A 15806-nucleotide genomic window follows, 5' to 3' on the forward strand; every position below is an offset into this window, starting at 1 on the left:
CCTAGTGAAGGCTCTTGATCATAGAGCCTTACACTTTTTTAATCTATAAACAGTGTTCAACTGTGCAAATCAATCCAATTTCCAACTATTTCTATTCAATTCTTTTTTTTTGCCTCACCTTGAAAATCATTTCGTGAGAGAACTCTTCGGCACATTACTTAATGGGATTCGCCTTACCGCCCAATTTCACTAGTGACCCTGAAAGCCTATTACGCCGACAAAGACAGCAACATCAACCTATTGACAACTCGCCAGAACCGCCGCCAGCTCCACGATACAATTATTGAGTGGAAGCACCTCCTGACACGCCTGACAGTAACTACACCATCCTAGCCAACACGACGCAAACTCCTTTTGTGACTTCGACACCAGCCAGCCTACCAGATCCGTTTGACAACACCATTACGCCTGACAGCCGAGTTGTTCGTCAATTTTTTAACTACAAACTCTGTGAAGACACGCCACGACCGCCAGGAAGCTTCATATTTACACCGAACCCACCAATGATGGAAGAAGCCACCTCAGGAAAAGGCAAAGGACGGGAGGAAGAGAACGAACTGGACAAGGACGCCCTGATTGCTCGTCTTCAGGCCGAAGTAACCACGTTGAAAGCAGATCAAGATTGAATCAACGCTTTGGAAGCGTCCATGTCCCAGCTGCTCTCGAGTCACCAACCAACGAACACGGCCGGACCCACAGGCAATGGATTGAACAATGCGACACCATCAACCAACTGGTTTACAAGATTTCGGAGCCCCGGAACACCAACTCCGGCGACATCCAAACCTGCTGCCACCAAACCACTTACACCTGCAACTCCGGCGACGTCCAAACCTACTGCCACAGAGCCACCCGCACCTAGTCAACCAGCTAACCGTGAGACCCCCTTGACGACAATTCGCGAAGAACCGTCAAGACCACCAGCAGTCCAGCACGACCTCCTGAGACACTCAACAGCAAACACGACCACTTTACCGCGATTGCCCTATTCCGCAACAGGTTTGCCTCGTGCTGAATACGAGTCATTTGAAGACAATAATCGCCGTGTTTTGTTTGCCCAAACCACGAATCAACCAGTCATGACATCGCCAGAACCGCGAACTGTCGCACCAATCGTAGAACAGTCGATCGTCCGAGCCTGCGACATCAAATTGTCAGATGCTCCTAAATTCACAGGACCAGTCAAAGATCCTGCGGCATTGTTCAACTGGCGACAACTGGTGGGGCAATTCTTCAGGTTGAAAAGGTTGGACAATATTGAAGAACGTCTCATCGTATTAGGAACTATCATTGTCGAACCACGTGCTGGTAATTGGCTTACAAGAATGGAAGGTGAATTGAAAGGACTATCATGAACCGAGATCATGCACGCATTGGCAACGGCTACCTTACCTACGGGATGGCTGTACGACACAGAAAAGGCTATCAGGCAATTAAAATCAAAGCCACAAGAAGATTTCAAGACTTATGCAAATCGTGCTCGTGACTTATACGCCTTGATTGAAGTCAAAAGCTCTATCACAATCAAAAACTTAGCCGAATATGTAGTCTGGGGAGCTCCAGACGTTTTTCAACGTTGGGTAGCTGACCGTCATCTATTGCAAGTCGAGAATTTTGAATGGTTCGAATTTATGTCATCAGGATCAGACATCTGGTTATTGCTTCAAGCTAGTAATTTGTTACCTCGCCAAGTCGGAAACAACAACCCGAACACGTATCAAACCACGGCCACCAGGCCCAACTATCAAAATCAGCCACCAGCTAGAAGCAATAGTCGTACTGCCGAGCAACGCGCGGACTATGCATGGCACTACCATCAATACCTGCGTCACCTCGGAATCTGCTCGACCTGTCGCACAAAGTGCGGGAACCCTAATTGTCAAGGGCCAGTCAAAGGCCCCTACATTAAGTTACCACCGCTAAGTGTATTCGATCCAGGCCCACGTCCACCACTTCGTAATACCCAATACACGTCAACAAACCCTCGACAGCCAGCGCCAGCAGGATTACCCACCAGTAGACCAGCGGGACGACCATCAACCTCAATTGCAGTCAAAGCGGTATCGGAATACTCAACTTCAACTGCACCAGACTTGACTCAGAAGGAGATTGAGAGATATGAAGAAGCGGACCGAATATTGGTGGCACATATGGAAGAAGCGATGTCAGGGTGCGTAGAAGAAGCTAAGAAGACAAAATCTATCATCTTGAAGCTGGTAATTAACGGAACTCCTATGCGTGCTTTGATTGATTCAGCAGCAGAAGCGAATCTAATGTCGGAAACGTCAGCAAAGAAGGCCCAAATACCTCGTAGACGACTGGTGACACCTATTGAGGTGAGTCTGGCTATCTCATCAACCAACGCGCCGTTCGTCATCCGAGAATTCTGTTTCGCTAATGTCAGTTCAGCGGATCCTCAACTACAATTTGGATCGACTTTCTTCAAGATTGCACCTTTAGGAAATTCATACGATGTCATCCTTGGAACTCCCTTTCTAGAGAAATATCATCTTGATGTTTCTCTTCACAATCAATCAGTCACTCATGTACCTACACATACCGTATTGATAGAAGAAGCTGCCAAGAAGGAAATTGAAACATCGATGTGTAACGCAATGATAGCATGCGTCGTTCAGAACCTTGAGAGAGTGCAGAGCACGCGAGACTTGTCAATGCGAGAGGAGCGTGTACTTCAAGAATTTTCTCAATTGTTTCCGGAGGAATTGCCAGCTGTGAAGGTGGACGAAGAGAATGATTTCATTCCGCCTGAAGGGCAGAATACATCCTCCAAAGTCACACACAAAATTGTATTGACAGACCCAGATGTTGTTATAAATGAAAAACAATACAATTACCCTACCAAGTATTGAGACGCATGGCAGAAGCTGATTACGCAATACCTGAAAGCTGGACGCATACGACGATCAACAAGCCAATATGTGTCTCCTTTGATGATCATTCCGAAGAAAGACCCAAACACCTTACCTAGGTGGGTGTGTGATTACAGAAAGCTGAATAAATATACGGTGAAGGATCGATCCCCGTTGCCTAATGTTGATGAGGCTGTACGACTTGTGAGCACTGGGAAGATGTTCTCAATCATTGATCAAATCAACTCGTTTTTTCAGACAAGAATGAGGGAAGAGGATATACCCTTAACGGCAGTCAAGACCCCATTTGGTCTCTTTGAGTGGACAGTGATGGCTATGGGACTGACAAATGGACCAGCCACTCATCAAAGTCGAGTAGAAGAAGCGCTAGGTGACATCATTGGAAACTACTGTGTCGTATTCATCGACGACGTAGTAGTATTCTCGCAAGCAGTAGAAGAGCATGAATTGCACGTGCGCAAAGTACTGCAACGACTTCAAGCAGCAAAATTATACTGTTCACCGGACAAAACCAAACTCTTTCGAACAAAGATTAATTTTCTAGGGCATGAGATTAGCGGAGATGGGATATGTCCGGACGAGGCTAAGGTCGAAAAGATAGCTGGATGGAAGACACCGACAACACAGAAGCAGTTACTAAAATTTTCAGGTACTGTTCAGTTTCTGAAGAAATTCATTGATGGCCTATCACACTATGTAGGTACCTTATCCCCCTTGACCAGCACTAAACGCAAACACCTACCCTTTCGATGGCGAGAGGAAGAAGACAAAGCATTTGAAAATATCAAAAGAATCATCACGACACTACCGGTCCTGAAAGACATTGATTACCAATTGGAAGACCCAATATGGCTATTCGCCGATGCTAGCGGCCATGGGCTTGGCGCAGCACTATTCCAAGGCAAACAATGGGATACATCTTCACCCATTGCTTACGAAAGCCGGACAATGACCCCAGCCGAGCGCAACTATGCTGTACACGAGCAGGAGCTTCTTGCTGTAGTGAATGTGTTGCAAAAGTGGAAAATGATGCTACTAGGTCTCAAAATTAACGTAATGTTGGATCATCATTCTCTCACCCATTTGCTCACCCAGAGGAATCTAAGCCGTAGACAAGCACGTCGGTTAGAGACACTCTCACAATTTGATTTAATCTTTAACTATATCAAGGGTGAGGACAACGCGGTGGCCGATGCACTATCCCGAAAAGACGAAATAGCAGCTATTCAGATTGGCGCTTCACTTGATGACAAGACCTTAGAAGACATCAAAGCCGGATATACCAAGGATCCATTCTGTATGAAAGTCGGCAAGACCCTTCCTCTGCGCGAAGGAACAGAGTGGCAAGAAGGTTTGATTTTTGTTGACGGACGATTACTTGTTCCCAACAAAGACAAGTTACGCAAACAGCTTGTTGAGAGAACTCACACGGCATTAGGGCATTTAGGAAGACTGAAGACATTAGCTCAACTACGTAACGAGTTCTTTTGGCCAGACATGACAAAAGATGTTAATGCATTATTAGCTTCGTGCGACACGTGCCAAAGAACAAAAGCCAGGACAACGTTACCATCAGGACGCTTACAATCTACAGAAGTACCACGAATGCCGATGGACGACATCTCATTAGATTTCATTGGACCTTTCCCCAGCTTTTGAGGGTATGACATGATCCTATCATGCACTTGTAGGTTGACGGGATTTGTACGTGCTATTCCAGTTTGCCAGACCGACACTGCCGAGCGCACAGCGCAACAACTGTTCAGCGCGTGGTTGGCGATTTTTGGAGCCCCAAAAAGCATGGTTGGAGACAGGGATAAAACTTGGACTTCACGATTCTGGCAAGAACTAAATTCCCTGTTACAAGTAGATGTAAAGCTGACTACAGCTTACCACCCACAAGCTGACGGCCGCAGCGAAATTTTGAACAAGACCATCGTACAGATTCTTCGTCACCTAGTTGAAAATCGACACAGCAAATGGCTGGAATCCTTACCCGCAGTCAAATATGCCATAAACTTGGCGGTCAATGTCTCAACCGGAATTTTGCCTTTTGAATTTGTGTTTGGCCGGAAACCAAGATTATTTCCCATTCAAGCAGACATATCCGAGGCACGTCCTGAAGTTCGAAAGTGGATAGAACTTTGGCAAGGAGCTTGGGCTCAGTATCGAGATAAACTCTGGGCCAGTAGGATCTCCCAGGCCTTGCATTACAATAATAGACGGAAGCAAGGTGACAGTCTGAGTGAAGGCGATTGGGTGCTAATTGATAGCAAAGACCATCAACAAGTTGTGGGTGGGAAAGGCAAGCCTACGTCAAAGTTGCGACCACGATATGACGGACCCTACCAAGTGATGGAATGCATCAACAATGGCAGGAACTTCCGACTGCAATTGGACGAAAACGACAAATCCCATCCGACATTCCACATTTCAAAGTTGGAGAAGTATTGCTGGAGAGAGGAAGAGCTAGGAACAAGGGTCCGAAAGTAAGTTCCTCCCAGTGTATGCACTGCCGAATCTACTACAAAAAAAAATTGTCAAAGCATTACATTGGCCACTTGTGTGAGCACCTCGCAATGGCCTGCCTACTGTCTCAGATACAACAAGACGACGTAAATTACGATAGCAAGATTAACGAAAGCCTCAGTATCAAGAATAATCACGAGTCAAGACCCAATTTTTGTAGATCCTCAAGACCTCAAGTTTTAATTTTACGTTTTAATCAATTTCTTTTTTTTCCTTTTCTCTCAATTTATGAATTCAGAACTGCCTTATATTTTGATTTTCTTTCTTCTTTTGCGTGGGACGAGTTATGGTCAATTTTTAGGGGCGTGTTATGCCAATTGTGTTGTGTTTTTTTTCTTTTTTTCTTCCTTTTGGTTTTTTTTCAGGAGGGGAGGGATGTAAGGGATTACATTATGGATTTAGACATATGGATGAAGACAGGTTGTACTCATATTAGTCAGCACGCCTAGCTCCACGAAGAACCTCTTCTTCACCGAATACCTTCGGTTGGAGCTAGGTGAGATTATCATTTCACTATCGTTCTTGTTCTTTTCATCTTTTCACTTTATCTCAAAGTCTATTGTAGGAGCGTAAAGCTGATTGACCGAATACCTTTGGTTGGAGCTAGAGTTGTTTGTGCTTTTTCGGAATATAGTTGGATTATAGATTACTCCTTGGAGCTACCGCTCCTGTCCCTTTTGACCTAGTGAAGGCTCTTGATCATAGAGCCTTACACTCACCTCACTGACTATACAAAGATAGCACAAGTTGAGCACTGAGCCAATTGACAACCTCCACATTATTCAATATCTTTACCCTGGAGAGATAAGCCCTTGATTTGCCTATGTAATGATTCCAGAAGTGGCAAAATTACAAATTGTGTGTGATGAAAAATTGACCGTTGAATTTTAACGCGGGATATCAAAGTCAGCAAAAACATCATCAAGGGCTACTTGCTATCCAGCACAAAAACGTCCATGAATACATTTGAACTGTTTCAAGGGACACTGGCTGAAACTTGAACAGGAAGAGGGAGGTCAGTGAGCGTAATGCAAACAAGATCCACAATTGAAGAAAGTTGCAGACCCAGTCACCACAACTTTCTTTAATCAATTCTTGAACCTATTGATGCCGGCGGTGTCATCTTATCATTGTTTCACTGCTCTTGCTGTGATCTCTCCGGATCTTCACAAAACAGGAATGAGATGAAGAGAAAGGTTGGAATTTTTTTCATTGCTTATTTCCTAGAGTTCTACAATGAAAATCAGACTGATTCATATTGTCTTTGTTGGAAGACTCATATCTGGGTTCTCAGCTCCTTTGCACCTGATTAATGGATGAGATTGTGCCTGGAGTGATTGGCTCTACTCAATTACATTCTCCTCTTTCAACCTCTGTCTACCGGACAGCCTGTCAATTTTTGAAACCCATTTGTAAACAAGATTTGTTGGTGTTGTCCCTTTTCAATTGGATTCTCCGTTTGAAAACCCTTTGAAACAATCACACTCCACAGCCCTCCAGTGCAAGCTGAATTGCATCTCCAGCAATTACATCCCAAAAAACTGACACCTTCTTTTGCTGTTGGAACAGGAACACCAACACCGATCAAGCATGTGTTTTGTGAATCCCGCTATCAAACAAAGTGACCAATGAAGCACACATAAGTAAGCCATGAACAATCTGCTGAACAAAAAGATATTTCTCAGAAAATTTGGTCACAAGAGTTCACCATTCAGAACACTTTTCCCAACCAACACACAGCTTTTTTGCTCCAACCTCAAGTAAGTAGACATGCAATCAAAGTCAGATTTGATGTCTTCCGTGCAACACTTCCAACAAATTAACAGCTTGGAAAACAATTGGAGCATGTACTCTGATAGCCTATCACATCTCCACTTGGATATCACCTGATTGTCGAGGTCATCAAGCATTCAAATCTCAGTTTGTATTGCAGCTCTTCATTAGCATCAGCAGAATGTTGAATAGATTATTGCAAGATTGATAGGTCAGATAATCATTCAAGATGGCCTGAAGCTTTAATCAAGAAATCATTTCCTAACTCCAGTTCAATCACCAATCACTTCTCATGCAAGGTTCAATCTCAACAAATCACATCCTATCCTAATTGAATTGTCATACCAAATCTTGATTGTGATCAGTATTGGTTCTCTGGTTGTTGATCAAGGATGTAAACTGTTAGGTTCAATGTTATTTATTTCATGTCTTAGATTAAGTTCTCTTTTTTTGGGATGTTCCAGGTTGGATGTGGCAAGGATCATGTGTGCATTGTAATTTGTTCTATATAAGTTAATTGTCACCCTTTGCTGCTATACTAATTGAATTTGTGACAATGTGGTGGATTTGAATTGCTTGAGGGATGTACACAATACACAAATTTTCATCAATTCTGTCAATTTCCAGTTTGAAAACTGAGAGAATTTGCACCCTCTGTGATTAAAGCTTAACATGGCGGCGCCCACCACTTAGTTGCTAGTTTATTCAAAATCAAAGAAAAAATTAGAAAACCAAAGGCCAAAAGACAAAGAAGATGATTTGAACCAACAAGACAAAGTCAGCCAGAGCTCAGCAGGTTGATCACCTCCACAATATGTTGAACAATTGATCAGCCTGACATTAGAGGGAGAGTTGTCGGCCAATCAAAGTCTATGCCTCCCACAATTTTTTCTCATTAAACATTGTGTTTCTATATTTATTAATTCCCGTGTGCTTGTCCATAAATTTGTGAGTTAGTGAGTCAATCACATAAATTGAAGCACTGCAAGGTCCTGATACAAACCAGCAGGTGGTTCAATGAAGGTGTCAAGTGGAGGAGTGTGGTTTGTACCAGGACCTCACAGCGCCAACTCGAGCCAACCCCAAATGCTCATGGAAGACTAAACTTGCTGCACATTGGGAGTGTGAAGTCTGTCAGGCAAGATCACATTTGTGTATCCTCAACGTAGCCTAATGTATCTCCTGCCACCGGCTTTTGAGGCTTGAGCAGGTTCCCATGTGTGGAAAGATGCTTTGGCAGGGAGATCACTGTAATGAAAATTAACAGGCTCATGGTGTCAGCCCCGAGCCCTATAGCTAGTACCAAAGGGCTGAAATATAATAATAAAATAATAAAAATAATACCTACAACTCATGGCTCAGTTTCAAGAGCCAATTACATATGAAATTACATATAGTTACATATGTAATGACATATGTAAGTACATGTAGATCAATACGAGAGATTACACGAAGTAATATAACCTTTTCACAAGGCTTATCACATGAGTAACACAAGAGTTACGCATGTGTGTAATAAATGTAATAATTAAATAATTAAAATATGATTACATACTGCAAAAGAGTATGTAATCCAACCACAAGTTGTGCGTAAGGGATTTTCTGGGTTGTGAGTATATAAAGAGCTCTCCCACCCGCCAGGAAAGTCCATCATCATCATTACATACCATCAAATTATCAGTAAACAACTTCAATCAGATAAATAAGAGTCCTTGTCCTCATTTATTCGACATTGTATATTTCTCTAGTTGATCATTGCTTTTTTGTTATTTGTGGAAGTTCTTTTGAAGACTTCTTATTTCTGTCAGGAGGTGATCCTAGAAGTATTGCTCAAGTTGTTAAAGGGATTCAACAACTTGAGAAACTTTAAACTCACGGGAGTTCCTCTGTGTTCAGAGTCTAAAGTACTTCAAAATATCACTAGGTGATATTTCCCTTGTTTAACAACTCTAGAGTAGAGTGTAGTTATCTTGGGCACGACACTGGGTGCCAGTTGTCTAATTTTATCCGGCTAGAAGACTCTTGTCTTGCCTTAATCCCTGGAATTGTATCCAAAATCCCCTGTTGAGAGGTCATCTAACTGAAGTCAGTACGGATTTGATCCCACTGCTTCTCTTACAACCTTATTTAAAAGTTTAAATAAGTTTCTCACGCTCATAATAAACTCAGTTTATTATTCTTGTCCTTTTCTTTAGTGACTTACTAGCCTGAAAGACGCTAGTAGCTCACACATGGGATCTTTCTTGCACAGCAAGATTCAATGATGATGTGAGAATCTGAACACAGAGGTTTCAAGCTATCAGTCGATGTTTAGCCGCCGTACCCCAAGGGCAGGGCATAAGCTTTGCAACCGGCAGAGCAGTAGAACACCATGATTTGCAGGCTTAATACATGAGAAAGAGTTTGCATACAGGGATAGTATCAGATGTTTCTTCATTGTTTCAAGTCCTTGAGGATTTCCTGTTACATAGATGAAATTAAGTCCCTTTTCTGTTGGTAAGTTGTCAAGTGGGTCCTTCACTCACCAATATGTCAGAGTGTATTATCTCTGGCTTAAAGTCACAACTGATCCCATGTCATCTAAACCCTGTTGCCAAGTCTGTTTCTCCAGGGCTTCTGAAATCTCGGGTAATGAAGATCAAATGCTCCACAACGTTAACAATGGGAGACTTGTTGATGTTTCCCAAATCTGACAATATTGCTTGCCACAAGGCATGATTATTGGTGTAATTCAGAATAAGCACTTTGATATTTTTAAAGATTGCCCATTTTAACCAGGTTGGCATACCAGAGGAATTCAGATGCTTACACCGCACTTGTAAATTCAGAAAGATGACTGAGCACAGATTGTCAAATATGTTCTATGGGAATTCAATGGAGATACTCTCTACTGACTCTATCAAGCTTTGAAATATCCTAAAGCCCGCGTTGTCGGGCGAGACTGTGCCGTTGAAGAGCGTGGAGCTGATTGGAATATACTTGAATAATTTGATGCCTTTCCCTGCCCAATGGTGTTGAGATTGTTTTGGTGGATTGATACCCAAAAATGAGAGAAAGTGGGCAAAGATCCCGAGTCCAAATCCATGATATCTAACTTAGGAAAGTTGATTGATCATAAAGCTCAGAACGTTTCCTGGTGCTATATGTTGCCAAGAAAGTTCTGATTACGCTGAGGGTATTACATCCGTCAAGCGGAAAAAAAGCGACAGGGAAAACTAAAAGACTATTGAGGGGAGTGGAAGGGAACTACATAGGAAATGGACACAATAAACAGAGAGAAAGTTGAAGAAAACACTGATGAAAAGGTCAAAGGAAAAGTCAAAGGACAAATTGGAGACAAAGATGAAAAGGAGGGGGGAGAGAAAGAGAGAAAGAGAAGGGATGGCCACTGGAATCATTGGAGCAAGTCGCTCCTAAAAAGCTGATGAACTCCAAATAAGATAATCAGAATGCTCAACTTGGCCAAGTGACTCCAAAGCTTGAGCCTCAGGTATCTATAGCCTATGTGGCGGCCATCCAAAAAATATGTACTCATTTCAGTTTCACATATATCAATCACAATATGAACATCCAATGTATGGTGCTCAAAGACTGAACAGTTTCATTACATTTTGACAAATTAGATCCTCAATTTGAAATTGATAAGAATCAAATAACTTTGAATGATTTTACATTCCAATCTCTAATGTATGGTTTCATAAGCTTTATTGTCCTACTGCAACTATCTCTTCAAGTGAGTGGGTTAGATTCCATTGCAATGGCACGCCCCCTACTCGAAACAAGCAACTGGTAAGATGTGATCCAACCTGTGCCTCCCAGACGCCGCAGAAATTTATTTGACACCTTGCTTTTGCCAGGGTTATATGCTTTCCACCTTGAGGGTACAAAAGGAGTGGATCATCAACCGTTGCATTTGTGGCCAAAACTGAACCATGGACAGCTCCTGCCAGGACTAGCAATGGCTTCTGTGACTGACAGTGTATCTCCTGTATTTCACTGACCACCGCGGTCTTTGCCGCCCTGACCTTTTTTAAAAAAAATCAAACTGCAGGTCCCATATGACATCCTTCACTCAGACTTGATCTAATTCCCAGAGGCCTTCAACAACTCATCAAGTATAGCCATGCCCCACAATGCAATCAATGCTACAGTGTACGCCACCTGATATTCCAATTTCCCATCTGATAACTTATTTTTTTGGTGCATTCAATAGAGCTTCAATTCTAGGTGCTGCTTTGTGCAGGTAATCAAAGTCATGGAAAGGATGCCATACCTCCAGTCCACATAGGTAGGTCTAAACTGTATTAGATTTTATTGGAGTACTTCTGGGTTCATACCTTCAGGAATTAGCTTTGGATCAGCTGAAATGACAAAGTGGTAGAAGATTGTTGGGTCAGTTGGTAATAATGAGGCCATCAAATTTGTCAACCCAGCATCATAGCACTTCATGATAGCTGGTGACCAGCTTCTGCTCATCATGTGAGTCTGGATTGGATCATCAGTACACAAATTGATGCCACAGCCATGTGGTCCTTTTGAAAATTCCATTGTGGATGGTATAAATAACTAAGGTGATTTGATTTTTGGTTTGCAGGCACATGCAAAAAAAAGCATTAGGCAAGAACAAAATTTAGTCTCAGAAAAGCAGGGCAAAGCAGATTAAAATTGGTCCGGCTCTCCAACCTGTCATAAAGAGCAATTTATCATGGAAAACCAAACTTGGGTTTCATTGTGTTTGTCCTTGGTTTTATCAATATTTCCTTGATCAAAAAAAGGTTACTCACCTTCTTCCAACAACAACAATTAAGGCAAGCTTAAGTGGTACAAGTTGACTTATTTGGACCATCTTGGTCTTTGGCCATGTGTTACTCATCAACACAATGCAATTGATTGACAGTCTGGTTTTGTCAAATTTTCTACATTGATGACTGGTTGTAAGGTAAAGAGAGAATATACTTAAAAGCCCTGTGCAAATGGGATGGTTGTAGAGAAAAAATCTGACATTGAAGATGCAGGTTGAATTTCTTATTGTGGGTTTACTATTTATATGAAAAAGTATCATTTTATCACAGCATGATTGTGATGACTACAAACTACATATTCCATGACCATTGCTCTGAAATACCTTAACATCTCATGAATCCACCCCATACACTCTCTTGATCCCAAGCTCAACTGGCTAAGCAATCCATCAAATCACAATGATCGTACTGCAGAAAGGATGCTATCAACCATACCTATAAGTTCCAGCTCAGGAAGGAACACCAACCTCCAAGAAATCCCTGTTTAAGATCAATTCAAGCACTAGGAGCGTGAGCAGCTTGTCCCTGGACATATCTATGCATCTCAATTTAAATTTCAAGTCTTCAAGTCAAATTAACATCACATTTGGTTTATCATCTTCTTCTCTGTGGATTCCATGGATTGGACTACCATTTTTGAATGTATTCTTTGTAAGGCTCTTTTGATATGAGTACACACTATTTGTTCATACAAATCTGGACTCCTAACTGATTGAAGACTAGATTTAAGGTATGGAATAGTTCAAAACTATGACAAATAAAAAAGAATAGAAACACATAAGCCTGCTTGACAGTTTCAGTATATGAAAAACATTGTAAAGAAATAATTTAGTGTGACATAATAGAATCATGATTTGAAATTAATTTTTGACATAGTGAGAATAGAAAAAAGGAAGAGAGAAACCAAACTTAACCAAGTCCGATTGTGCCTCAGATTTATTAACAACAAGTCTTTTCCTAGGCATGAGGGACTTGGGTGATATGTTGGTTTTTCACATGGTAGGTTTTGAGAATTAGTAGAGGACAAATTAAATTCACTCTACACTCATTCACATCCCATGCCTCAATCCCAAAGTTGGACTGTAGATTCTCCTGCTTCTTCTGAAGAGATCACTCTCTTCAGAATCCTCAAAAAAACAATATGATGAAAATGAAGCTCATATTCTCAAAGATCAAAATGTCTTATAATGTCATTGGGAAAGGAGGAATTTAAAAGGGTTCCCTCATCACATTCAACTGCTTTATTTTGAAAGTTGTTCTCCTCTCTGTTGCTCCAAATTGTAATGAGGTAATCATAAGACAAACATATTTTCAATGCTGTGGATTTGAGAGAACATGAATTTAGTACAGCTACAAAATGTCAGTAGATGAATGATGAGAACTGATATCTTGGGTGTCAAAGACATACCCAATTGTACCTAGCTGCATGAGTTTTGATATAAGCATATTGTACACATGAATCTTCTTCAGGGTACGGTGTAAGTGAGAAACCCTGAGCCCCAAAACTCAAAAACTCATTTCGCAACCTCAATACCTCAACCAGTATTACAAGTACATATCATGAAACCCATCAGCTGACCACTTAAACCAACTCTGTAACCCACAACTTTAAAAATGATTTGTTTCTTCATAACTTTGATGACTCAACTCTGGATTTTATTTTCTTTTGGACTGATTAATTGACTTGTAAAAAGTTTGCTTGTTATTGACCTTCCCTTGTTTCAGCCCAATCAAACCGCTCATCTTGTCCTCTGAATAGAACTCATCAACTGACTCATGAACAATGCCTTGGGGTTGAAATGGTTTCTGAAAATCTTGTCATCAAATTTGATGAGTGATTGTGATTGTTGTCAAAAAACCCATGTTGATTGATTGTTATTGAAAAATCATTCGATATATCATAATCAAAACCATGCACGATTGATGTTATCAAACAAGAGAAACCAACAATCAAATGTTATCCAAACAAAGAAACAAGTGGGATGTCTTTCAATATCTATCTTACTATGCGGAGCAGCTAACCAGTGTAGGTTGTAACTGGAACAGGAATAGATTGAATCAGAAAATATAGCAAAAGGAGAAAGTATATACAAGAAGTCTAATCTACAACTTGTTGAGTTTGACCTGCACCTGCTGGTCACAACCTTCGACACGCTCCTGGATGTACAATTCCCATTCCACGCTTGTCATCTTATCTTTTTCACCTTCAAGGCCTTTCCCATATTCACCAATTTAGAAGAAACTTGACACGAAGAGCCAAATTGTGTTGATGTTCCCTTTGATGGAATAAGCCTCCTACGGCCCACTGCATTTTTGGTGGCTGACTTGAGCGTGAAGTGCTTGACCTGGGTATTCCATACCATCTCAACAACACTGTTGCAAGCATCAAAGTTGATACCAACTGAGTAATCCGGTCAAGAAAAGATAGCACCTGTGATGTAACAGTTGCGGGGCTTCTTGACTATTTCATGGATCTTTCCGGTTGATCTATTGACATCTGCAAACATCCCAAAAGCATATGGTATGGCATCCTTGTCGCAATGTGGCTTATTGGTGAAGTTGTCACGGGCAATAGCTACACTGGAAGCCCACACTTGGCCGTTGGCTGATGTCTTCCAGTCAGGAGAATCAAAAGAAGGTTTTGGAATTTGCTTTGAATGCTGTCATGGATAGAGCGGCAAATCTCTCTGCCCAGAAATCTTTAGCACGGAAAAGATGGGAGTAGCTGCGCTCAATGTCAAGCCAGTTTCTGTCCTCCGAATGAGATGTTGCGTGCTTGAGGGCATAGTGACCTACAAAATATAGCTCATATTGGATGTAGAACAAATTATAGAACATAAACTTACCAACATCCTTCCCAGCTTCTGCAGCTATGCCTCCTCCACAACACCAGCCTAAAGCTCTCATGTCACCATACTTGCTGATCCCTTGAATAGTGCTGTTGTTGGTGACATGTCCTCTGGAAATACCATGTAAATAAAATGTACAAATTGATGATTGAAAGAATTCAAAAAGCTCCGGATGCATATCACTACAATTGTTGAACCGGGCACTCAATAGCAGGTCAAGAGTGGTTTTGTCGACAAGAACCACAATACCATGGCTGAATATCTTCATCGGCGCAAAGATAAGCTCTTCTTTGGACTTCTCTCTGATGAAGAAGAACTTTGCAGTATCTGGTAGTCCACATTCATAGGCAATGTGTTTGCTACGTGCATTTTCTTTTTGAATCCTCAACTCATCGCGCCATTGTTTTCCTTGGTTGGTCTTCTTGATTCTTTTGCGCAAATCATACTTTTGCTTTGACAGTGATTTTGGCATTTTGATCTGTGGGGAAATAAGGTGGTGAGGTTGTGTACGGTTGTTCTAGTGGTAGGTAAACCAAAATGGTGTTGAGGGTCAAATTTGTGAATGTAGAGTGCAAGTGCATTTTGATGTGTTCAATCAAGGTGGACATTGCGGCAAGATAGAGCGCTTTATATATGTTTATGATCAACCAAAAGGTCAAAAGCATGTAACAGACCATCAGACTTTTTGCCTCAATCATTGTCTTGAGTCAATTTGCTTTGTCCACTATAATCTCAATGGCTCAGGATAACTTATCAATGATTCCACTATTGTGTCTCAAGCTGGTGGAAACAATACCGCAACCGCTACGCACCGCACAGGTTTTCAGCCTATTTCAGATGCGCAGCGGTGGGCTCCGCTCATACTCACAGCGATCAAAATCGCTCTTTTTAAACAAAAATCTCATGTCGAGGTGCGTAGTGGTTTCACCACTACGCTCTTCCTATGTTGTGGCGCACATCCC

General features: G+C 41.7%; 1 protein-coding gene across 1 annotated transcript; it reads right to left on the minus strand.

Annotated features, from left to right (window-relative positions):
- Positions 1–14623: 14623 nt before the first annotated feature.
- Positions 14624–15316, minus strand: MELLADRAFT_60705 (uncharacterized protein; the record flags this gene model as incomplete). The annotated part of the gene is made up of 2 exons (XM_007406482.1): positions 14624–14787; positions 14842–15316. 2 exons carry the CDS (start codon positions 15314–15316, stop codon positions 14624–14626), a joined length of 639 nt encoding a protein of 212 aa, XP_007406544.1.
- Positions 15317–15806: the final 490 nt, after the last annotated feature.

The sequence above is a fragment of the Melampsora larici-populina genome (assembly GCF_000204055.1).
Source record: "Melampsora larici-populina 98AG31 unplaced genomic scaffold MELLAscaffold_6, whole genome shotgun sequence".
NCBI lineage: Eukaryota > Fungi > Basidiomycota > Pucciniomycetes > Pucciniales > Melampsoraceae > Melampsora > Melampsora laricis-populina.